This window comes from Oncorhynchus keta, chromosome 18 (assembly GCF_023373465.1).
Source record: "Oncorhynchus keta strain PuntledgeMale-10-30-2019 chromosome 18, Oket_V2, whole genome shotgun sequence".
NCBI classification, from domain to species: Eukaryota; Metazoa; Chordata; class Actinopteri; order Salmoniformes; family Salmonidae; genus Oncorhynchus; species Oncorhynchus keta.
Window position 1 is genome coordinate 35,939,300 of NC_068438.1, and position 24,803 is coordinate 35,964,102.

Below are 24,803 nucleotides of genomic sequence, written 5' to 3' on the forward strand. Positions count from 1 at the left end.
TGGACAAAATATTTACTGTGCATCACAAGGCAAGCCTTACGTCCTGGTTTAGTTTTTCCAGACCAGGTTCCTTTGTGTTTTGGGGCTTTATTCCACTCTGCTGGAGTCTGGTCCTGTCCTTCTCCCCAGACCCATACTGGTGCCTTTGAGGCTTTGCCACAGGAGTTGTGGTTCCTCAGAGACTGAATCACATTCAGTTACCATAAATAAGACCCATATCTCCATCCCTTTATGCGTGCATATGCACACACACACACGTCGCACACACACACGTCGCCCATACACACATGCACTCCCTCACACTATCACACTGTTATGCTATTGTGCCAAGTTATTACACCTTAACTTCTTGGCATCGATGGAGACGTGTTGAGATTCTTCACTCAGACATTACCGTTGAACCATTGACCAAACGCTGTAGCTGAAATTCCCCCTAAACGCCCAGCTGTCCAGAGATTTGTTTCAGAATGTGTTTGGCTGAACATTTAGAATAGCTAGGAGTTGTTACGGTCATCAGCTCAGCAGACAAATACTGAAACGTAACACGGCTCTAAACAGTTGAGCATATCTGTCTCTGCCATCTTCTAAATAATATTTTAAAAGCATTAGGTGTTTTCTGGCTGAGTCCGGCCTCCCTGACTGTCTGGCAGCCCTTCAGAGCTTTCTCTTGTTCTTGGCTCTCTGCCTAAGTGCCATACTCTCTGTGGCAGGCTGTGCCAGCTGAGCCTACTGGTCATGCCTGTCCCCCTCCTCCTCCTGTCCCTTCAGACCCCCCTACCTCATCCCCTCACAGCGTGCCACAGGAACAGAAATACTGCAGGGAGGAGTGTGCTTGACCTTGGGGAGAGAGAGCACCAATACTGCCCCTCTATCAAGGTGTCATTGATCATCCTGTAGTGAACACTGGCCAGGTCATGTCAGATAGATCTAGGATAGCCTGAACCAGCTACTGTACACCACAGCATTATGTAGTGGTTAAGAATGTTGGGCCAGTAGCCGAAAGGTCGCTGGTTCGAATCCCCCGACTGGGTGAAAAATCTGTCGATGTGCTCTTGAGCAAGGCACTTAACCCGAATTGCTCTTGTAGGTTGTTCTTGATAAGAGAGTCTGCAAAATGACAACAATTATTTTTTTTAATTCAGCCCTCTGCACTTTTACAGTGAGCTCACATGCCGTATGGCTAGAACACTACCGGGTATAATTTGCTAATCCCTGAAAGATATTTGTATTTTTTGTCCATTTGTTAAATCAGTCCTATGAAATTTCCTTTTGGGAATATTGGTTCTCTATCTACCAGTACATGAGAGCAGAATTCAGTGGAGAGAGCATTACCGTTTTCATCCCCTGTTGTTGGGAAAGAAATGTTCCAACATATTCCATTACCCTGTGGAACCTCTCCTGCTAATCTGGCGGTGCTGCTTTGATGCATCATTAATATCACACTGGCCAAACCTCATTACAAATCGGCAGTGCCACAAAACAAAAACAAGAGGTAATTGCTTTTATTATTCTCTCATCCTGTGTTTCCTGAATCCCAGCCTTGACTGTAGTACTGGGATTGTGTTCAGTTAGAGAAGAGTTAGCTCTGACTGTAGTACTGGGGTTGTGTTCAGTTAGAGAAGAGTTAGCTCTGACTGTAGTACTGGGGTTGTGTTCAGTCAGAGAAGAGTTAGCTCTGACTGTAGTACTGGGGTGGTGTTCAGTTAGAGAAGACTTAGCTCTGACTGTAGTAATGGGGTTGTGTTCAGTCAGAGAAGAGTTAGCTCTGACTGTAGTACTGGGGTGGTGTTCAGTCAGAGAAGAGTTAGTTCTGACTGTAGTAATGGGGTTGTGTTCAGTCAGAGAAGAGTTAGCTCTGACTGTAGTAATGGGGTTGTGTTCAGTTAGAGAAGAGTTAGTTCTGACTGTAGTACTGGGGTGGTGTTCAGTCAGAGAAGAGTTAGTTCTGACTAGTACTGGGGTTGTGTTCAGTCAGAGAAGAGTTAGTTCTGACTGTAGTACTGGGGTGGTGTTCAGTCAGAGAAGAGTTAGTTCTGACTAGTACTGGGTGGTGTTCAGTCAGAGAAGAGTTAGTTCTGACTAGTACTAGGGTTGTGTTCAGTCAGAGAAGAGTTAGTTCTGACTAGTACTGGGTGGTGTTCAGTCAGAGAGGAGTTCGGTCTGACTGTAGTACTGCGGTGGTGTTCAGTCAGAGAAGAGTTAGTTCTGACTGTAGTACTGGGGTTGTGTTCAGTCAGAGAAGAGTTAGCTCTGACTGTAGTACTGGGGGTTGTGTTCAGTCAGAGAAGAGTTAGCTCTGACTGTAGTACTGGGGTGGTGTTCAGTCAGAGAAGAGTTAGTTCTGACTGTAGTAATGGGGTTGTGTTCAGTCAGAGAAGAGTTAGCTCTGACTGTAGTAATGGGGTTGTGTTCAGTTAGAGAAGAGTTAGTTCTGACTGTAGTACTGGGGTGGTGTTCAGTCAGAGAAGAGTTAGTTCTGACTAGTACTAGGGTTGTGTTCAGTCAGAGAAGAGTTAGTTCTGACTAGTACTGGGTGGTGTTCAGTCAGAGAGGAGTTCGGTCTGACTGTAGTACTGCGGTGGTGTTCAGTCAGAGAAGAGTTAGTTCTGACTGTAGTACTGGGGTTGTGTTCAGTCAGAGAAGAGTTAGCTCTGACTGTAGTACTGGGGGTTGTGTTCAGTCAGAGAAGAGTTAGCTCTGACTGTAGTACTGGGGTGGTGTTCAGTCAGAGAAGAGTTAGCTCTGACTGTAGTACTGCGGTGGTGTTCAGTCAGAGAGGAGTTCGGTCTGACTGTAGTACTGGGTGATGTTCAGTCAGAAGAGTTAGCTCTGACTGTAGTACTGCGGTGGTGTTCAGTTAGAGAAGAGTTCGGTCTGACTGTAGTACTGGGGTGGTGTTCAGTCAGAAGAGTTCGGTCTGACTGTAGTACTGGGGTTCTGTTCAGTCTGAAGAATTAGCTCTGACTGTAGTACTGGGGTGGTGTTCGGTCAGAGAGGAGTTCGATCTGACTGTAGTACTGGGGTGGTGTTCAGTCAGAAGAGGTAGCTCTGACTGTCGTATTGGGGTGGTGTTCAGTTAGAGAAGAGTTCGGTCTGACTGTAGTACTGGGGTGGTGTTCAGTTAGAGAAGAGTTAGTTCTGACTGTAGTACTGGGGTTCTGTTCAGTCAGAGAAGAGTTAGCTCTGACTGTAGTACTGGGGTTCTGTTCAGTCTGAAGAATTTGCTCTGACTGTAGTACTGGGGTGGTGTTCAGTCTGAAGAGTTCGGTCTGACTGTAGTACTGGGGTGGTGTTCAGTCTGAAGAGTTAGCTCTGACTGTAGTACTGGGGTGGTGTTCAGTCTGAAGAGTTAGCTCTGACTGTAGTACTGGGGTGGTGTTCAGTCTGAAGAGTTAGCTCTGACTGTAGTACTGGGGTTCTGTTTTAGTTACAGCTGTTTTAAAAGCACCGGTCTCTGCTGAGTGAATGACTTGCATATCTCCTATACCCTGCATTACTGTTGTCCCTGGATCAGGCCTGTTTTCTCACCCTTCCACTGGCTCCAATCAGAGTTGTTATTAATATACATGTAAATGCAACGTTTTGGAGCTTGTTGTCAGACAGACGTAGATGGTTAGCGAGAGTGACAGCTCTTCTGTCTCCCCACCCAGTAGTCTGAACGTCCCTCCCATCTGCCTGTAATCCACACAGACTCATCATGACAGGCTGCTTCCTCTAACAAGGCTCTCATCAGTTCGTCAGTTCTGTTTCAGGGAATGTACATGGCTAATAAAGAAGATGAACTGTATTTACCCTCCAGGAATCAGATGAGGTGGCCCTCGTGGCCCTTTGTGAATTTGACAGGTTTTATGAGTGTCTAATGACGTGTACTAGGGAAGCTTGACATGGGGTACAGGAGAGCCACAACTCATCCTGAATTGAGTCACTTGGGCCTCGACTGAAAATTCATTGTTTTCCCATTTTGTCATTTTCCATTGTGCGGCTGACACACTTTATCAAGCTCACAATTGAAGACAGTGTTATAGGCCTTTCCCTTTGGGAAACACCTTGCTTGTATGTTCATGGTCTTTCTTCACATTTAGTGATGCACTTGAGAAAATTGCAATAAGAAGGAATACCACTTCAAATAAATGAAAGGTTTATTTAATTGAGCTCCTCTTCCCCCTGACTTACCACATGCCCTATCACACACCCCTCACCCTCACCTCCATGTTGTCATGCTTCCATCTGGATCAGCCCTGTGTGGAGCCAGAGGGGGAAATACTGGGCCCCAGCCTCCCAGAGGAACACTGTCCTGGGCCGCTTCACTCCCAACCTGGCCTCCATCTCCAGGGGAGCGCCAGGGCTGGCTTTCCCAGCTGACAGAGTGAGGAGCTGTTGCTGGTGCTCCTGGCCTGAGGGTCTCCTCTGTGTCCTCTCCTGATGAGTGATAAGGATTATGCCAGCACCCTGGAGCCTCTACTGACACCCTACGACCCCCCTGCTGAGTACTAGCTAGGGCAGCATGGTTTGAGATCTGTCACCTGGATGTCTCACATCCAGACAGGCATCACATCAACATTCTGCTGAAAGGCTAAGGTCAGGATAATATTGTGATGACCATGGATGTTGTTGTTACGCTTAGTTAACATGAATGAGTGACATACTGTATGTGGCAAATTACATGAGAAGCTATTTTAACACCTGTAAACACACAGTACACACTAGTCTCTGTCATATCAACTACCCAACACATCAACCAAAGGAGCTAGACTTCTAGATGGTTAATTTGGGGCGATAGTAGTGTTGAGTTTCAGCTGTGTGTCTAAACCCTGAGGTAGGACTTTTAATGTTTGCTTCAATAAAAGTGGCAGTGATTTTAATGGTGGCTACATTTTTCGATCGGTAAGTGATACCTGCTTTTTTAAAGTGCTACAGTTGTATCACCACAGTAATGGTAGCACACTCTTTTTGGTAAAATGAAACAAAGGGAGCAGGACGAAAAGAGACCATAGAGAAATCAATCCTACTGTCCTCCTCCTCCACCCAGCCTCCCTATACGCACTCACACAGGGAGCCTTAATCCTGGCTCTCAGCGGTGTAAACGATAGCCTTGTGTGACATTAAAAACAGGCCCCTGATATGATACAACTGGCAGAGTCATTCACACTGTGCATTCCAGGGTGGGATCCTAACCATGAAACGACATCAAGATTCTGTTTCACTTTCCTGCCTGTAATTTCACCTGATCTGCAGGGCACAGGGTACCTATCCTGTCTTTTCCCCCATATTACTCCCTCTCTATTAGCCTGGGAATGTATCCCATAGTCTTTAATCTAGTGGTATCTGTATCCTCCTTTTCCTGCCTCAGTTGGACCCATGTTCTCTTCATAATTCCTGTTTCTCAGCTCTTCAGAAAGCTCTTCCTATTCCTATTGCCGCTGTGCATGCTTTCATTGGCTGGTGTGGTGTGGGCACAGTGGGTAGTGGGTAAGGGCATTTCTCCCAGTCTCCTCCCAGCCACCCCAGGGCCACAATCCTGCTGTTATCTCAGCCATAAATCCCCCTGCAGTCCCCTAATCACACAGTAATGGGCTGGTTGATAGGGAGAACCCCGCCACACTGTGCCTCGCTCTACCTGTATTATATCACAGCCGTAGCTCATATCACACTACAACTCTACAGCCCTCCTCTGCTGGAGGTCTGGAGGGACAGGCTCAGATTCTATAACAACATGGCCAACCCTTCAACTTTAACGTCACTGTTTATGAGTTGATAGACCTTGAATGATAGTGTGAATTATGGTGGTCTACCCGTCATTACAGGTTTAAAGGGTAATGACACACACACACCTCGCTGGGTCATTAGGTTCTGAGGTGAGATTAGTTATGACCTGTTAAGGTCATAGCATTATCATATTTAGCTAGAGGCACAAACATGTCTATCATTGTCCCAATCTGGCCCAGAGGACAAATGGTAGTGACAACAGATCTAAATGTGCCTGTGTTGCTTCATTGTCCCTCCTGTAAGGTCTCTGGGGGAGAGGGCAGGCAGGCAGCTGGCTCTCCTCTTCCTCATTCCCTGCCAAGGCAGAAGCAGTGAAAATGACAGGGAGTGATGTGAAAGGCATATTTCCATTTCAAGTTAGGGAAGTCACTGGAGCTGAGCTTATTATACAGATACTGTATGATCTTAATTTGAATACTATTTTCTTGCTGAGAATTTCCTGCAGTAACACGGTTAAATGATCAGTATTTCACTTTTCATGTATCCTACTTTTGTCCAGCTAATAGCCTAACCACTGATCAAACAGCATTATGGACTAAGCATTCAAATCTGGTTGCTGAAGGATTATTTTACTACGACAATACTGGTGAAATTAAGATTTTACACCTGTAGCTGCTGGGTGATACTTTTTAATTCTCTCTCTTTTTCTCAATTCAATTCAAATGGCTTTATTGACATGGGAAACATATGTTTATATTGCCAAAGCAAGTGAAATACATAATAAACAAAAGTGAAATAACTTATCTGTCATGGTTTGCAGATAGAGGTCTTGAGTATGGAGCGACTTTTAATTGTTCAGATTTCAAACGCAGTTCCTCGACTAGCAGAATGTTTTCATTTCCTCCTTTTGTCAATAGTTGCTCAGTTCTCTCCACCTGTCCCCTCGTGTTCGCCATGTCTGGCACGTGCTTCAGCTGTGCACTGTGGTATTGGACCGATGACACATTTTGATGGCGAAACATCAGTGCAAAAGTGGGGAGAACCGTCACAAAGCCTGTGTTTGATGGTTGATTTTGGAGAGCGTTCGCAATTTCCGCTGTTTTTTCGCTAATGGCATAATTAGGGTTGGTATCGCTGCTGAGGTCAGAGATAAATCCTTTTATGGGTGGAGGAGTGTTTACCACCTCCTTTGATAGCTTGCACATTATTAGAACATTTTTGAGGAAAAATGTTCCTATTTTTTTTTTCAAAGTTTGGGTTTGGAATTCATTGGAAGCTGCAAAGACAAGTTGAATCTATTTATAGATGTTGACAAACTATCAGTACTGTACCAGTAATGTGGAAGTTGAACGTGAATGAATGTGCAAAAGCAAATTGAATGAATTAATCAATGCCAATGATTAATCCTACCTGGGTAGGCTATCTGGGTATTACACTTTAATTAACCTGAGATGATGCTTCATCCAGATTAATAGGAGAAGTTTAAAAGTGTCTCATTTGATTGGAAGAACATTAAGGTATGTTCAACAATTTAATTTATTAAATTGAATGAGACGATAATCCATACATTCCCCATTTATTGGATATCATAAGTGTAAACAGTAAATCAAATGTTGGGAACATTCAACACTGGTGCACTTCTCCCTAAGGCCGAAACCACATGGGATTCCCGCTGGGGCTGGGCTTCTGTCAGTACTGGATTACTGAATGGTTTTGCAAAAAAACAAATTTTACTGATTGATCAATTTAATGATAAATCAGACCTGTATAGGCTATTTGGGAATTCAACTTTAATTAACCTGAGAAGTTAGTTTATCTAGGTTGTAAATTCCTCGCGGGTAGACCACGGCACATTTCGTTGTTACCATGTGTTCCGGTTAAAACATCGTAAAAAAAAAGCCGAAAAGGTTTTGAACATAATACATTATAAGTAAAGCCTTTCCATCTCCAAGTGCTGCATTTTCAGGTACAAATGAGGGTTTAGCTTGCATGTTAAAGCTAACAAGGGAAAATAGCCATTTTGTTTTCTTGTGCTACGTTGAAACTCCTCCGCCTTGCGGAATGGAAGTTCCGCCCCGGGTAGTTCCGCCCCGGGTAGTTCCGCCCCGGGTAGTTCCGCCCCGGGTAGTTCCGTGTGACATCATTGACCGCTGACTGGTGCCTACTATATTCGTTCATGAAGATTTATTCAGGTCACACTCAAGTCATTACTTATGGTGTCCAGACGGATATCAATGTCTTATCCAATTGAACTAAGAAGTGTAAATCTGGCAATTTACATTCTGAAATAGATATTTTAAATAATATCCAAATTGATGAGATTTCTAAATAACATTTTAAGGAAAAGGTTCTACTTATAACGTATTATGTTTAAACCCTTTTCGGCATTTTCTGGGGCGATGTTTTAACCGGAACACGCGGCAACAACTAAATGAACCGTGGTCTACTCGCGAGGAAGTGCAAGAGAGACAGAGATATATATCGCTGGTCAAGCTTATATCTCCTGAATTTCAATCGGCTGGCTCTTTGTCCTTTCTCGATAAATTAATAATGACCGAGCCTACCCGCGTCTGTAACGCGCCAGGTAGAAATAGCCCTGCGCTCTAACGCTCTATTTCTCAAATTTCTATAATTAGCTTTCTCAGCCCTCCTACAGGAATGTATTCGCTTACATTACCTACTGACTACGTCAGCGAACAACACGGTGGCGGGGGAATCTTCAGCACACACAAACAATAATGCTTGTCTTTAACACTCCAAAAATGTGCACAATAACTTGGTATATTATGTAATCTGTTTTTCAATTTTATACAGGCTGAATCAAAATGAAAGCGTCATTCTATTTTAGATTCTAATCATGGGGCTCCAATAATGTTGTGTCTTTGGCTATGCCGGATTAAGTGATATGACATGCTATTCTATAAAATAATTTATCCATAATTAATATTACCTGATTCATACCTAATCATGTAAATGTAATTAACTAGAGAGTCGGGCACCACAAAATAATATTTATAGAGCTGTTATCTTCCGAATAAACTCTTAAGGACCTAGTAATATTTTACATGAATAGCAGTCAATATTAATTGTCATCTTAATTCAGTCTCATCTGAAAGTTGTAAATTCTTGGTTATCTGCACAAACCCTGGCTAACAAGTTGAATCAACAATACAAAATTGGGTTTAATTATTACACATACACATATTTAAATCCTAACTTGATTACAAATTACGTCATAAAGGAAAATGTCCCTAGCGGGCGGAACAGATATGACAGCTGGTTACACAAAAGAAAAGGGGCTGGGTTTGAGTGAAAGAGCGGGAAGACTGAGGAACAAAGGGAAGAGGCTGTGCTATCGTAAATACAGTATCTTATGCATTCTAAATTACCGCCCATTTGGAAAAGGAAAATGCAATAAATATGTACTCTGAACTGCGCTTCGGTAGGTTGGTGGTAGATGGAAGGCTGGGTTGCCCAACCGAGTCCTTTGAAGAATGTCTCTGCTGGTAAATTGAATACGTTGTAGTAACGTCATTGTATGGTAGACGGGATACTCTGTCTGTTCCTTCCTAACCCTCGTTTGCAGCGGCTGTTGGTAACTCAACGGCTAGGAGGTATCACTCCTGTTGTGAATAAGAGTTCAAAGTTCATACCATTCACAATCAAAGCTCACGCTGATGTTGGCTTCGTTCTGTAGTTATTATCTTAACCATTCTGACATCGGACCGTCGTCCTTACGTCCTCGGTACAGGAGGTTACATTGTCGTCAAGGCTTTATATAGGAAGGGAGAGGAGGGCGTGTTTGAAAAGTTTTATAGCCCATGTCTCTTCATAAGGGCGGGCCACTGATTGAGCAGAGCACGACCTTATGAAAACCCAAATCTCAAATTTTAGAAGCTAAAATCACATTTCATCCCATCACAAATAATTTCATATTCAAACATTTAAATTGAACAACAATTCCATGTGAATCCGATAACTCTGACGTGTAGACTTTCCACTGTAGAGTTTATGTCATCTTATCATTGATGAGAATGTTTCAGATGACAACCGAACTGACATCATATTCATTAAGTACCACCGCATATGTTCAATCGGATTACCAGAATATAGTTCACCCCCCACCTTCTGATGTTCCCAGAATCTCTATGTTGACCAAAGGCTTTTGCAATTGTCATAAACCTACCCTCAGATCAACGTCATGACAACAGCTATTTTCAGGTCTCTCCAGAAATGTTTGATCGGGTTCATGTCCAGGCTCTGGCTGGGGCACTCATTGACATTCAGAGACCTGTCCTGACCATGATATGCAGCCTTTTACTAGTTTGTTTTGTATTATTCCCGTTGACAGAGAAACACCATAGGAGTTACTCAGACTACTGGTGAGCAGAGAGTGTTTGAGGAAAGGTCTAGTAGACTGGGGCATGTTAGATCAGAAGGGGTTCAGACTGCTCTCTTCTCTGGGTGGATCTGGTAACAGTTACTGCTGGGTTCGTTGGTGTGTTGGTCATTACCAAGGAACTTTTTAAGTTAGAGAGCAGGATCATCACAGAGTATTTTAGTTTTTTTTAATTACCTCCATGTTGAGCCCCAGCCTCCCTCAAGCTCATCTCTAGTGTGTTAAATGTGTGTGTGCATGTGCGTGCGTAGGGTGTGTATGTGCTTGTGTGTGATTAGAGTAGAGTGTGTGCCAGAGAAAGAGAGTGTCAAAACAAAGAGAAGAATCTAGCCTGAGGCACCAATCGATCAGATGCTAGCAGAAGAATTCCCAGAAGCCCACTGGTGAGGCTGTGGATCAAATTAGTTCATCTCACATTCTATGTCAGGAGAGAGGAGAGGAGTAGGGGAAGAATGAAAGGAGGGGGGTAAGATGAAGGGAGAGGAGGAGAGAGGCGGGTGGAGGTATCCTTAAGAAAGAGTTGAATTGGCTGCACACACACACACACACACAGTGTTCACCCCTGGGGAGGGATTAGTGACGCCACCTCCCCCTCACCAAGGTGTCTGTCAAACATCTTTCCAACACTAATACTGTGTAACTGATATGTGAACAAACATACATGCACATGTACGTTCACACAGATGCTAATGGCTTCACTCACATCTCACTTGAATGCCTTTAGTCCGAGCATGAGTATACTCATGTTATCTTCCATTCAAATTTCCCCAAAACAACTTGTTAGTAAAAACATCAGATAAAATCTAAGCCTTAATCAAGAAGATTGAAAGTGAACTGCAGCTGTAAACAGCCAGGAAGCAAGGAGAGAAAAACACTAACTACCACACAGCTCTGTCCCACAGTTTGGTCAATCTAAATGGTTAATAGTACACCCTTAAAACCCTTGCTTCGGATGGCTCTAAATTAAGCAGGATATAAATCAATGGGGGAGGGGAGAGCAGGCAGATAGACTGCAGAGCTCTTCAAAGGCCTGTTTAATAAAACATACTGGCATGCCTGTGTTCTCTGGTGAAGGGCTGTGGTGGGTGTTGGGCAGCGGCAGAGTCTTGGATGTATAGCCTAGTGAGGGGTGTTCGCGTACCGCTTACCCCTGATTATGTGCTGTCTGATCAATGGGCTAGGCTGCGCTAGCCTGGTTAGCCACGCTGTCCTGGTTAGCATGCAGGCTGCAGAATCAAAGGGATGCGATGGGAGCAGGTTACTAATGGTGGATAATTAGGAGTGGCTCAGACAGAAAGATGCAACGGGCTTAAACATCTGAGACGGTTACATGTTTTACAGTGGCTTTATAAAATGTGAGATGGAGGAATAGATGAGCTTTTTGCTCTGGGTATGGGTGTTTCTCTCTCTCTTCTCTCGGTATCTCTCTGTAACACCCACACACAGACATGCAGTAATAACTCCCTGAGCGTCTCTTTAGAAGTGAAACTCTCTAATAATTACAGTAATACCCACTCATCAGTAAGAAACCAGTGTAGGAATTAGAGAACGACCGATAATTGGCCGAGCTGATATTGGGCCGATATTGGCCTTTTCAAGTCTATCAGCTATCGACTCTTCAGCTTTCCCGATAGACCCTCTACGTAGCAAAACTGCAGCAGTAGCAAGCTAGTTCACTCTTAAACAGAAATGTGTAGTATTGAGGGATTTATGAATTGACACAATGTCCAAAATCAAACTCCTGTTGCAAATATGATTTTATTGAATTCACTAATAATAAGGCTCATGTTGACCCGCCCAGACATGTTGACCCGCCCAGACATGTTGACCCGCCCAGACATGTTGACCTGCCCAGACATGCATGCAATAAATAAGATAGCTAGTTAGCAGATAGCTATGTGACCTGTTAGCAGATAGCTATGAAACCTGTTAGCAGATAGCTATGTGACCTGTTAGCAGATAGCTATGTGACCTGCTATGTGGCCATCATCGGAATTTTCAAATGTAATGGTATTGAATATCGGCATAAAGTATCGGCCTCCTTGACTCCCAAAAATCGGTATAGGCATCCACCCTAACAAATCCATATTGGTCGTTCTCTAGTAGGAATTACTTTCACAACACTGTTATAGTGATATTGCTTCAGCTTACTGCCTTATTATACAGACTTCACTATCACTATTTCCTCATCCACTGTGGACAACCAATATTCCACAAAAACATAAACAGTAAAGACACAGTAGAAGCAACATAGCACCATAATAAAGTCTTTGGTAAGGGAGTGACAATGAATGAATGGGGTATAGTGAGTCTACTCTGTATTTTTGGGGTAGCGTATTAATGATTTTCCATTGGCTTCTCTCCCTGTTTGAGTTGTAGTGGTTCATATTGACCCGGAGTCGCCTGCCTCCAATTCTGCTGACTTCCCTCATGGCCCACCGCACGAAGATGCTCTCTCAGCACCATGTTTTAGGGGGAATGGGGGGGTGAATGGGGGATGGGTGGAGTAGAGAGGGCACAGATGAGGCAGTGTGGCAAGTCCACGGGATGCTGGGTTAATTAATTGTGGCCCTGTACCACCAATTAGTCCCAGCTCCCTTTAATTGGTGCTGAATGGGTTCCAAAGGCCGATGTGGGGAGATACGGGGTGCAGGGTTGGAGACACACACACAGACGTGCCATCTTCTATCCCTCAGGCATTACGACACCATGCTCATTTGCATTTAAAGCAGGTCTGATAACCACAGCTCACTGGTCTCAGAGCAGCAGTAAAGACCTGACATGTCATTAGCAATTATAGCCACTGGCTGCCATGTTGCTGCCTCATGTATTAGCTTCTAGTGGGTTCTACTAGGTCTCTACTGATGTGGTCCTGGGTGGCTCGGTCTGTAGAGCATGGTATGTCTAACACCTTGGATTGTGGGTTCTGTTCCCACTGCTGCCATCCATTCATTTTGAAAAAAGTTTCTGCTAAATGGATGTTGATTGACACAAAGCTGTAAGGTGTGTCTGTTCTTGCTCTTCTTATCTCTCCCCCTCTCATTTCTGCCTCATGTCTTTGATGTGGGAAATGACAGGAGTACATAGCTGGAGCATTGCGTTGCTCAACAGGAGACATTACTGTATGTAATGAAAGGCTTTAAAGGAGAAGTTACTCTATGTAATGAAAGGCTTTAAAGGAGAAGTTACTGTAGCATTGCTCAGCTCTAAAGGACAAGTTACTGTAGCATTGCTCAGCTCTAAAGGACAAGTTACTGTAGCATTGCTCAGCTCTAAAGGACAAGTTACTGTAGCATTGCTCAGCTCTAAAGGACAAGTTATTGTATCATTGCTCAGCTCTAAAGGACAAGTTACTGTAGCATTGCTCAGCTCTAAAGGACAAGTTACTGTAGCATTGATCAGCTCTAAAGGACAAGTTATTGTAGCATTGCTCAGCTCTTAAGTTACTGTATTATGTAATGACAGTGTGACATCACTCTGAGACCGGTTGTTGAACTGCTCTCTGCTGCTGTGCGTATAATCAGCACCTGTCTAGGATTACTTACTTACATAACCTGCTACCGTTTCTCTCTGTTCTTCAGAGTTACACATACACATACAGATGATGTAATAGTGTTAAGGATAGTGGTGGAAAAAGTTCCCAATTGTCATACTTGAGTAAAAGTAAATCAAATTTGATTTAATTTGTCACATGTGCCGAATACAAAAGGTGTAAAAACAACTTGCTGTGAAAGGCTGAATACAACAGGTGTAGAACTTACTGTGAAGGCTGAATACAACAGGTGTAGGACTTACTGTGAAGGCTGAATACAACAGGTGTAGAACTTACTGTGAAAGGCTGACTACAACAGGTGTAGAACTTACTGAGAAGGCTGAATACAACAGGTGTAGAACTTACTGTGAAAGCTGAATACAACAGGTGTAGAACTTACTGTGAAAGGCTGACTACAACAGGTGTAGAACTTACTGAGAAGGCTGAATACAACAGGTGTAGAACATACTGTGAAAGGCTGAATACAACAGGTGTAGAACTTACTGTGAAGACTGAATACAACAGGTGTAGAACTTACTGTGAAAGGCTGGATACAACAGGTGTAGAAATTACTGTGAAAGGCTGAATACAACAGGTGTAGAACTTACTGTGAAATGCGGAATAAACAATATGTAGTAGAACTTACTGTGAAATGCTGAATACAACAGGTGTAGAACTTACTGTGAAGTGCTGAATACAACAGGTGTAGAACTTACTGTGAAATGCGGAATACCACAGGTGTAGAACTTACTGTGAAAGGCTGAATACAAGAGGTGTAGAACTTACTGTGAAATGCTGAATACAACAGGTGTAGGACTTACTGTGAAATGCTTACTTGCAAGCCCTTAACCAACAATGCAGTTTTAAGAAAAATAAGAGTTAACAAACATATTTACTAAATAAACCAAAGTTTAAAAAAGCAACACAATAAAAGAACAATAACTAAGGCTATATACAGGTGTTACTGATACCGAGTCAATGTGCGGGCTACAGGTTAGTTGATGTAATTGATGTAATATGTACATGTAGGTAGAGGTAAAGGGACTAGAGCGTTGGACTAGTAATCAAAAAGTTGCACGTTCAAATCCCCGAGCTGACAAGGTACAAATCTGTCATTCTGCCCCTGAACAAAGCAGTTAACCCACTGTTCCTAGGCCATCATTGAAAATAAGAATTTGTTCTTAACTGACTTGTCTAGTTAAATAAAGGTAAAATAAATAAAGATAATGAAAAGAGAGTCGCAGCAGTGTAAAAAAAGGGGGCCAATGCAAATGATCCTGGTAGTCCTTTGATGAACTGTTCAGGAGTCTTATGGCTTGGGGACAGAAGCTGGTAAGGAACCTTTTGGTCCAAGACTTGGCCCTCCAATTTTTTGGGCCTTCTGGGCCGTACACACTACCCTCTGTAGTTCCTTGCAGTCGGATACCGAGCAGTTGCCATACCAGGCGGTGATGCAGCCAGTCATTCAGTCAGACAAAGATCACAGTCAGTCAAAAATACCTTAATAGAAAATGACTCAAGTAAAAGTGAAAGTAACTTTCACTACTTCAGTAAAGGTATTTGGTTTTAAAAATTAAAAGTATAAATGATTTCAAATACCTTATATTAAGCAAACCAGGCAGCACCATTTTCTTGTTTTTCTTATTTTACTGATAGCCAGAGGCACATTCCAACTCTAAGATATCATTTACAATGAAGCATGTGTGTTTAGTGAGTCTGCCAGATCAGAGGAAGTAGGGATGAACTGGGATGTTCTCTTGATAAGTGTGTGAATTAGACCATTTCCCTGTCATTCTAAGCATTCAAAATGGCTGTCAGGGAAAATGTATTGAATAAAAATTACATAATAAATATAAAAGTTGTCAAAAATATAAATAGTAAAGAAAAGTACAGAAACCCCCCAAAACTACTTATAGTACTTTCAAGTATTTTTATTGAAGTACTTTACAGCACTAGTTAAGGATAGGGTAAAGAGTCCTAGCTGGCCTGTTGACCCCTAAAATATAGTGTTCTCAACTCTCTTTCCTCTTCTCTTCCCAGGATCCCGTCTGCGCCAGGAGGACTCCCCACCCCGGATCGTAGAGCACCCCTCTGACCTGATCGTGTCCAAGGGGGAGCCCGCCACCCTCAACTGCAAGGCGGAGGGGCGGCCCAGCCCCACGGTGGAGTGGTACAAGGACGGGGAGCGGGTTGAAACGGACCGGGACAACCCTCGATCTCAACGCATGCTGCTGCCCAGCGGCTCCCTCTTCTTCCTACGTATCGTCCACGGACGACGCTCCAAACCGGATGAGGGCTCCTACGTCTGCGTCGCCCGCAACTACCTGGGAGAAGCTGTCAGCCACAATGCCTCGTTGGAAGTAGCATGTAAGTGCAGCTCATGTTGGGGCTTTTCTTATTTCCTCTTGGGCCTCTGGGCCTCTGGGCCTCTGGGTTTGGTGTGAATGGAAGAGAAGGGGGTTTAGACTGGAGCTGGGGCTGAATAGAAGACTCTAGTTTCCTACTCTATTTCCCCCTCAATGTGCTCATTGAGTTGGATAATCTCACAGGAGATGGTTCAGGATGTGTTTGGCCCATTTGCCCGGGGGCAGATTGGCCTGAGCATCCCGGGGGGGGGCCCTTGCTCCTGTAAAGGGCCCTTGGTAGGGGGTCAGGAGCTACAATAGGAAGAAAGTGCTTTCTGTTGTCCTTCTAGCTCTGGTGTTTGTCAGGGAGATGGATCAGAGTTTTTATACACAAACCAGTATTTGGTCATCTTTTAGTAGAGAGAGTTACTTACCTCAGTTGTTTCCTTGGTTGTAGACTAGACTAGTGGAGCTCCTCTTTATTGCCTGCTAGACGGTCTTAATGATAGACCTGATGTGGAGGGGGCATTCCATCATTGTGAAGGTCAGTGACGACGCTGAAAGGTTTGGGACTAAAAGCTTTCAAACAAATAGACATGGAATAATATACAGTACATAGAAAGAGGACGGACACTGCTGCTTAGTCATTTAACTCTTAGCATAATGATTGGTGCTCTGTGTTGACAAATTTGTCCTCAAGGCTGGTTGGTTTCTGAGGTCAGATATTAGACATGTTATCTGTACTTTGTCTCTACTGGCTGGTCTGAGGTCAGCTCTTAGACACATTATCTGTGCTGTTTGGAGAGGGAATGTTGAGAAGAGGATCTCAGATATCAACCGCTTCTCAAGCATGTCTAGGAGCTGTCACCAAGGCCCTCATTGTAATCTAATCGAAAGAGAGGGGTTCGGGGGATGGGCGGTGGTGCTGGTGACTGGCTGGGGCTGGAGGGGAGGATCTGATGGTGTGTAGGGAAGTGGGGATGAATACTAAAGGCCACATGAGCAGGCAAGATACATTCTGAATGTCAGCTGTGGAGTTACTATACTTTCTTAGTATTTGGTTGTGGATGATGTGTATACTTATAACTCTTGATGTACCATCAGGTGTGTACTACAACAGAGCAGTATTTCAAGATAATTGAAATAGCCATAATTAAAAAGATGAATAAAAAAGGATTCAATTGTTGCTTTCAAGGCCTCTGCCTTTGAAATGAGAGAGCCTGGTACTATGGGAGGACCATGGGAATATAGTAGCAGTGGGTCGGTCACAGAAGGCCGCAGCTGAAACCATACCCTGTGTGTTAGTGGTGGTGGGGACAGTGTCATGTCCTCATCTCTTAGATCTCACCCCAGAGTCAGGCTCCGCTGCCCCAAACTGATGACTGTTCCTCTGCTGTCTTTTATTCACTCAGTCACTCACCCTGCACGGTTAGAGGCCTGCCTTCAGAAAGACTGAAGGCCTCCCAATGAATACATCAAATAGAAATATCAAGGAAAATAAACAGAGTCAAACAGGGCCTCAGTTTCCATAAATTAGAATGCTAAAAATATTCCCCCCAAAGTGGACGATATGGGGTATTTATTTCAGAGGTGGGTTCTTCAAGTAGAAGAACAAGAGGTTTGGCTGGAGCAGGATGGTAGCAGGACTGGAGCGGTGCAGGCCAGAGTAGAGACAGTGGCTGGCCTGGCCCTGCCCACAGCACTGGGCTGCTTATTCTGGACCAGGTTCAAAAGGACCCATAATGACAAGGTTCTGAGCTGCAGCCCTCTCTCACTGTCTCACTCTGACCTCCATTCTCTACCACTCACACTCCCCCACATATCATTTTGTTGTCAGAGCAGCCAGGATAGAACCCTGCAGGAGAGAGAAGGAGAGAGCAGAGAAAACTAAGCACTGAGCTTTTACAAGACCTTGTTTAAACTTCAGGACAGGGACAGAGTACCCTACCTGCCATGGCCTGAGTATACAGGCCTTTTAAAAACATTATTTGGACTTTGCATGCTTGTGTTTGCTGAAAAATGTTAGCCGAATCTCAAATTTATCCTAGTTTATCCATTGACATTTTAGCGTTTTATTCCACGGATTTTTTGGCTAATTCCACGGTGAGTTCATGAAACTCCAGAGAAGGAAGTTAACGCATTAACAGTGTTTACTCTACCAAGCTCTCAGAGCCCTGCAAGAACACTGTTATTCTGACGACCTGGCTTTTACAGTTCTCCTACACTCGAGCGACTGTAAACATAAGTTACAACAAGTCATGTTTTGCCAGGTTGGAGCGAGCTAACCCAGTTTGTTTGGTTTATCATTAATGACACACAGTACAGAGCCGCAATCTCTCCATCCGACCCTCTTAATATAGACAAGGTTAATGCATTCACCATGAATCATGGTAGTCGTGTTTATTCTATACTATATTACTGTATACTATACTATACGTAAACAATAAGGCACGAGGGGTGTGGTATATGGCCAATATACCATTGTTTTATTATTTTTTAAATGAACCTGTATTAAGGGATACAGCCCTTAGCCCTGGTATATTAACCATATACCACAAACCCCTGAGGTACCTTATTGCTATTATAAACTGGTTGCCAACATAATTAGAACAGTAAAAATAAATGTTTTGTCTTACCCATGGTATAAGATATGATATACCACTGCTTTCAGCCAATCATCATTCAGGGCTTGAACCACCCAGTTTATAATATACTGTAATTGCCTAGGTTAAATACAAGGTTAAATACAAATAAATAAACAAGTATATAATATACTATACTATACTATACTATATAATACTATACTATAGTGTGCTGTACTACAGTACTATACTATATGTTCTATACTATACCATACTGTACTATAATATAATATACCGTACTGTACTATACTATACTGTACTATACCATACTGTACTATACTATAGTGTACCGCAATGTACTGTACTATACTATACCATAGTGTACGCTACTGTAGTGTACTATATTATACTATACTGTGCTATACTATAATGTGCCATATTATACTGTACTATACAGTACTGTACTATACTATAGTGTACTATAATATATTGTACTATACTATACTGTACTATACTACACTATAGTGTACTATACTATACTGTACTATACTATAGTGTACTATAATATATAGTTCTATACTGTACTATACTGTGCTATACTATAATGTACTATACTAGTATGTACTATGCTATACTGTACTAAACTATACTGTACTATACTATGCCTTGCTATACTATAATATACTATACTATGCTGTACTGTACTATGCTGTACTATACTATGCTGTTCTATACTATAGTGTACTGTACTATACTATACTGTGCTATTCTATAATGTACTATACTATAGTGTACTATACTATACTGTACTATACTATATAATACTATACTATAGTGTGCTGTACTACAGTACTATACTATATGTTCTATACTATACCATACTGTACTATAATATAATATACCGTACTGTACTATACTATACTGTACTATACCATACTGTACTATACTATAGTGTACCGCAATGTACTGTACTATACTATACCATAGTGTACGCTACTGTAGTGTACTATATTATACTATACTGTGCTATACTATAATGTGCCATATTATACTGTACTATACAGTACTGTACTATACTATAGTGTACTATAATATATGGTACTATACTATACTGTACTATACTACACTATAGTGTACTATACTATACTGTACTATACTATAGTGTACTATAATATATAGTTCTATACTGTACTATACTGTGCTATACTATAATGTACTATACTAGTATGTACTATGCTATACTGTACTAAACTATACTGTACTATACTATGCCTTGCTATACTATAATATACTATACTATGCTGTACTGTACTATGCTGTACTATACTATGCTGTTCTATACTATAGTGTACTGTACTATGCTATACTTTACTATACTATACTGTACTGTCTATACTCAAACAGGGACAAGGTTGGATTAATTCTCTCTCTATTGATGTTTGCTTTGTATTTGTAATGGAGACGCCAAGTATTGAGACAGCTTTGTTCCTATTTAATAGCATGGAGAGCAAAGAGAGATAGAGATGTACTGTTTAACTACAGAGAGGACTGATTGACTGACTGGTTGGCTGACTAGCTGACTGACTGGCTGACTGACTGACTGGCTGACTGGTTGTCTGACTGACTGGTTGTCTGACTGACTGACTGGCTGACTGACTGACTGACTGGCTGACTGACTGGCTGACTGGCTGACTGACTGGTTGGCTGACTGGCTGACTGGCTGACTGACTGACTGGCTGACTGGCTGACTGACTGGCTGACTGGCTGACTGGCTGACTGACTGACTGGCTGACTGAACCTGCTCTCTCTAGCAGAGAGTCCTCTGACTGCACTGCAGGCTACATTAAGTCATGTACAGCCTTTCAAAGAATGACAAAAATTCCCCACCCCAGTTTTTTATGCTTTCTTTACTCAAAACATAGAACTCTGGGATTTTTTAAACTGCAGCTGTTTAAACAAGGATCAAAGCCAGAAACAGTTTTAGACTAAACGAAATAGAAAACAAAGGTATTCTAGAGACAGTCTTCCAAAGGGCCGACCATTATCCTCATCTCTGACATTTTACTGTGTGTTAATGTGTTAACACTGTGTAGGTGCCACTGTGTAGGTCTCCCTTTTCTCTCCTTCTCTGGCCTCTCTCTCTCGCTCTCCTTTCTCTCTCTTCCACTCACACACTAACACACACATGCAGTACTGTGTACAGTTGACTATCAACCTTGGCTGTATCAAAGTAGTTTCCTCTTACCCATTGTACAGTACAGACTACAGAGTGCTGAGAGGCACTAAGAATAGCTTCCTGCTTGCCTGGAGGGTCGGTGGGTGAGATAGTGAAGTGAGGTAATGGACGGCACGCTGCTCCACTTGACAGAGATATAACCCTGGGGTCTGCTGTTTGTCTAGTGGCCTAGCTGGCTGGCTGGCTGGCTGGCTGCACAGAGCTACTGATCACACAAGCACAGCATAGCACAGCACAGCACAGGGCTCAATGCTGGGCTCATGAACACATGGATAGACATGGCTCTCTGGAGTTCTGAGTCACTCCATTGAGAAAGAGAACGAGAGATGTACAGTTGAAGTCAGAAGTTTAATTACACTTAGGTTGGATTCATTAAAACTCTTTTTTCAACCACTCCACAAATTTCTTGTTAACAAACTATAGTTTTGCAAGTCGATTAGGACATCTACTTTGTGCATGAAGCAAATAATGTTTCCAACAATTGTTTACAGACAGATTATTTCACTTATATTTCACTGTATCACAATTCTAGTGGGTCAGAAGTGTACATACACTAAATTGACTGTGCTTTTAAAAAGATTAGAAAATTCCAGAAAATGATGTCATGGCTTTAGAAGCTTCTAATAGACTAATTGACAACATTTGAGTCAATTGGAGGTGTACCTGTGGGTGTATTTCAAGGCCTACCTTCAAACTCAGTGCCTCTTTGCTTGACATTATGGAACAATCAAAAGAAAACAGCCAAGATCTCAGTACAAAACACCATGTGACCACGCAGCCGACATACCGCTCAGGAAGGGAACGTGTTCTGTCCTAGAGATGAACGTACTTTGGTGTGAAACGTGCAAATCAATCCCAGAACAACAGCAAAGGACCTTGTGAAGATGCTAGAGAAAACGGGTCAAAAGTATCTATATCCACAGTAAAACGAGTCCTATATCGACATAATCTGAAAGGCCGCTCAGCAAGGAAGAAGCCACTGCTCCAAAACCGCCATAAAAAAGCCAGACTATGGTTTGCAACTGCACATGGGGACAAATATCATACTTTTTTTGAGAAATGTCCTCTGGTCTGATGAAACAAAAATAGTTGTGGGAAGCTTGTGGAAGGCTACCTGACACATTTGACCCAAGTTAAACAATTTAAAGTCAATGCTACCAAATACTAATTGAGTGTATGTAAACTTCTAAGCCACTGGGAATGTGATGAAAGAAATAAAAGCTGAAATAAATCATTCTCTCTACAATTATTCTAACATTTCACATTCTTAAAATAAAAGTAGTGATCCTAACTGACTTAAAACAGGGAATTGTATTAGGATTAAATATCAGGAATTGTGAAAAACTGAGTTTAAATGTATTTGGCTAAGGTGTATGTAAACTTCTGACTTCAACTGTACATATACATTTATAGTATGACCATATTAGAGGCACATATTTCATTCAGATTTCCATATTTATGTTTTTTTATGTTCCCTTTTGTACTTTTGCACATTGTTACAACACTGTATATAGACATAATATGACATTTCACATGTCTTTATTCTTTTGGAACTTCTGAGAAAGTTGGAGGGAGGGATGGAGGGAGAGAGGGGGAGAGAGAGATATAGAGATCCTGTCAAGCTTATATTTGAATAGATCTCTTTTATAACACTTATGTAACATACTTGATATAGTCCTAGACACAATGTCAAGCTATTCTGCTCCTGAGTGGGGGAGGGTTATGACCCGGGGTGCATAGAGAGAGGGTTGATCCTGGAAGACACAGGGCTGTGCCTGGGGCTCATCTATGGAGCGGGGTGGGGTGGAGCAGGGGGGGACAGTTGGCAAGTGCCAGTGTAAAGACTCCCACTGCTCTGAGTACCCGCCTGTCTCCCGAGCAGGAAATCCCTTGTACTACATCTGTTGGCCCTCAAAGAGCCAGGGTCTTTATGTTAACCCCCACACCCACTACCCAAATCCCAACGTATGAAATCCATCAGGATTCTGTTTCATACCGCTGTCCTCGCTCAGTCAGTGTCTTCTCTTCCCTGCCCCCTCATTTCTCCCCTACCCCTCCATTCCCTTTCCCCTCTCTCTCTTTGCCACACATTGAAATATAATTAGTCCCAGTCCTCCCCTGGCCTTCCTTCAACTACACTAATTATTTATTTGCTACAGTGTTTCATGAACTAGTTTTTACATGACCCAGGGATGGCAGCTCTTGTCTGGTCTTCTTCTCACAGAGTTCCAGGAGAACCCTCTCACATCTTGTTCTCTCTTAACGTAGTTGTAATTCCAATGCTAATTCCATTGACGGGAGGGAGGGAGGGAGGGAGGGGGAGAGAGAGAGAGAGAGAGATAGAGAGACTAACTATTTGCACATCACTACGACACTGTATATATACATAATATGACATTTGAAATGTCTTTCTTCTTTGGAACTTTTGAAAGTAATTTTGTTCATGATCTATTTCACTGTAAACATTTGTTTCCCATGCCAATAAAGACCTTACATTGAAATTGAGTAGGTGAGTGAAGTGAGTGAGAGAGTGACGTGAGTGAACTTTGAACTCCAAGATACCAGTAGTCTAAAAATGATTTAAATGTACCTCTCTATGCTATGGGTTTTACAGCATGTCCCTATTAGCCATGACATCATACTGTATGTTCCTGGAAGGCTGTTGGCTTGTTTTAATTGGCTGTTGGGTGTGGATGTAGTTCAAGGCTTTTTCTCTGAAATACTCTTAATCCTTTAATGACATGGGAAACAAACCATATAATTACGCTCCCCATAGTACATCACTGTCAGTCCTATCTCCATTCTATCACTATGTATCCATAGTACATCACTGTCAGTCCTATCTCCGTTCTATCACTATGTATCCATAGTACATCACTCTCAGTCCTATCTCCATTCTATCACTATGTATCCATAGTACATCACTGTCAGTCCTATCTCCGTTCTATCACTATGTATCCATAGTACATCACTGTCAGTCCTATCTCCATTCTATCACTATGTATCCATAGTACATCACTGTCAGTCCTATCTCCGTTATATCACTATGTATCCATAGTACATCACTCTCAGTCCTATCTCCGTTCTATCACTATGTATCCATAGTACATCACTGTCAGTCCTATCTCCGTTATATCACTATGTATCCATAGTACATCACTCTCAGTCCTATCTCCGTTATATCACTATGTATCCATAGTACATCACTCTCAGTCCTATCTCCGTTCTATCACTATGTATCCATAGTACATCACTCTCAGTCCTATCTCCGTTCTATCACTATGTATCCATAGTACATCATTGTCAGTCCTATCTCCGTTATATCACTATGTATCCATAGTACATCACTCTCAGTCCTATCTCCGTTATATCACTATGTATCCATAGTACATCACTCTCAGTCCTATCTCTGTTCTATCACTATGTATCCATAGTACATCACTGTCAGTCCTATCTCCGTTCTATCACTATGTATCCATAGTACATCACTGTCAGTCCTATCTCCGTTCTATCACTATGTATCCATAGTACATCACTCTCTGTCCTATCTCCATTCTATCACTATGTATCCATAGCACATCACTGTCAGTCCTATCTCCATTCTATCACTATGTATCCATAGTACATCACTGTCAGTCCTATCTCCATTCTATCACTATGTATCCATAGTACATCACTCTCTGTCCTATCTCTGTTCTATCACTATGTATCCATAGCACATCACTGTCAGTCCTATCTCCGTTCTATCACTATGTATCCATAGCACATCACTGTCAGTCCTATCTCCATTCTATCACTATGTATCCATAGTACATCACTCTCTGTCCTATCTCTGTTCTATCACTATGTATCCATAGCACATCACTGTCAGTCCTATCTCCATTCTATCACTATGTATCCATAGCACATCACTGTCAGTCCTATCTCCATTCTATCACTATGTATCCATAGCACATCACTGTCAGTCCTATCTCCATTCTATCACTATGTATCCATAGCACAT

General features: G+C 42.4%; 1 protein-coding gene across 3 annotated transcripts in view; it reads left to right on the forward strand.

Moving 5' to 3' along the window:
- The window catches only part of robo1 (roundabout, axon guidance receptor, homolog 1 (Drosophila)), a 476,268-nt gene that overhangs the window by 115,237 nt on the left and 336,228 nt on the right, over nt 1–24,803 (forward strand). For all 3 annotated transcript variants that reach the window (XM_052467998.1, XM_052467999.1, XM_052468000.1), the window contains one exon: nt 15,678–16,004. In XM_052467998.1, the coding sequence (XP_052323958.1) occupies nt 15,678–16,004 (327 nt within the window). The remainder of the gene's footprint in view (nt 1–15,677; nt 16,005–24,803) is intronic.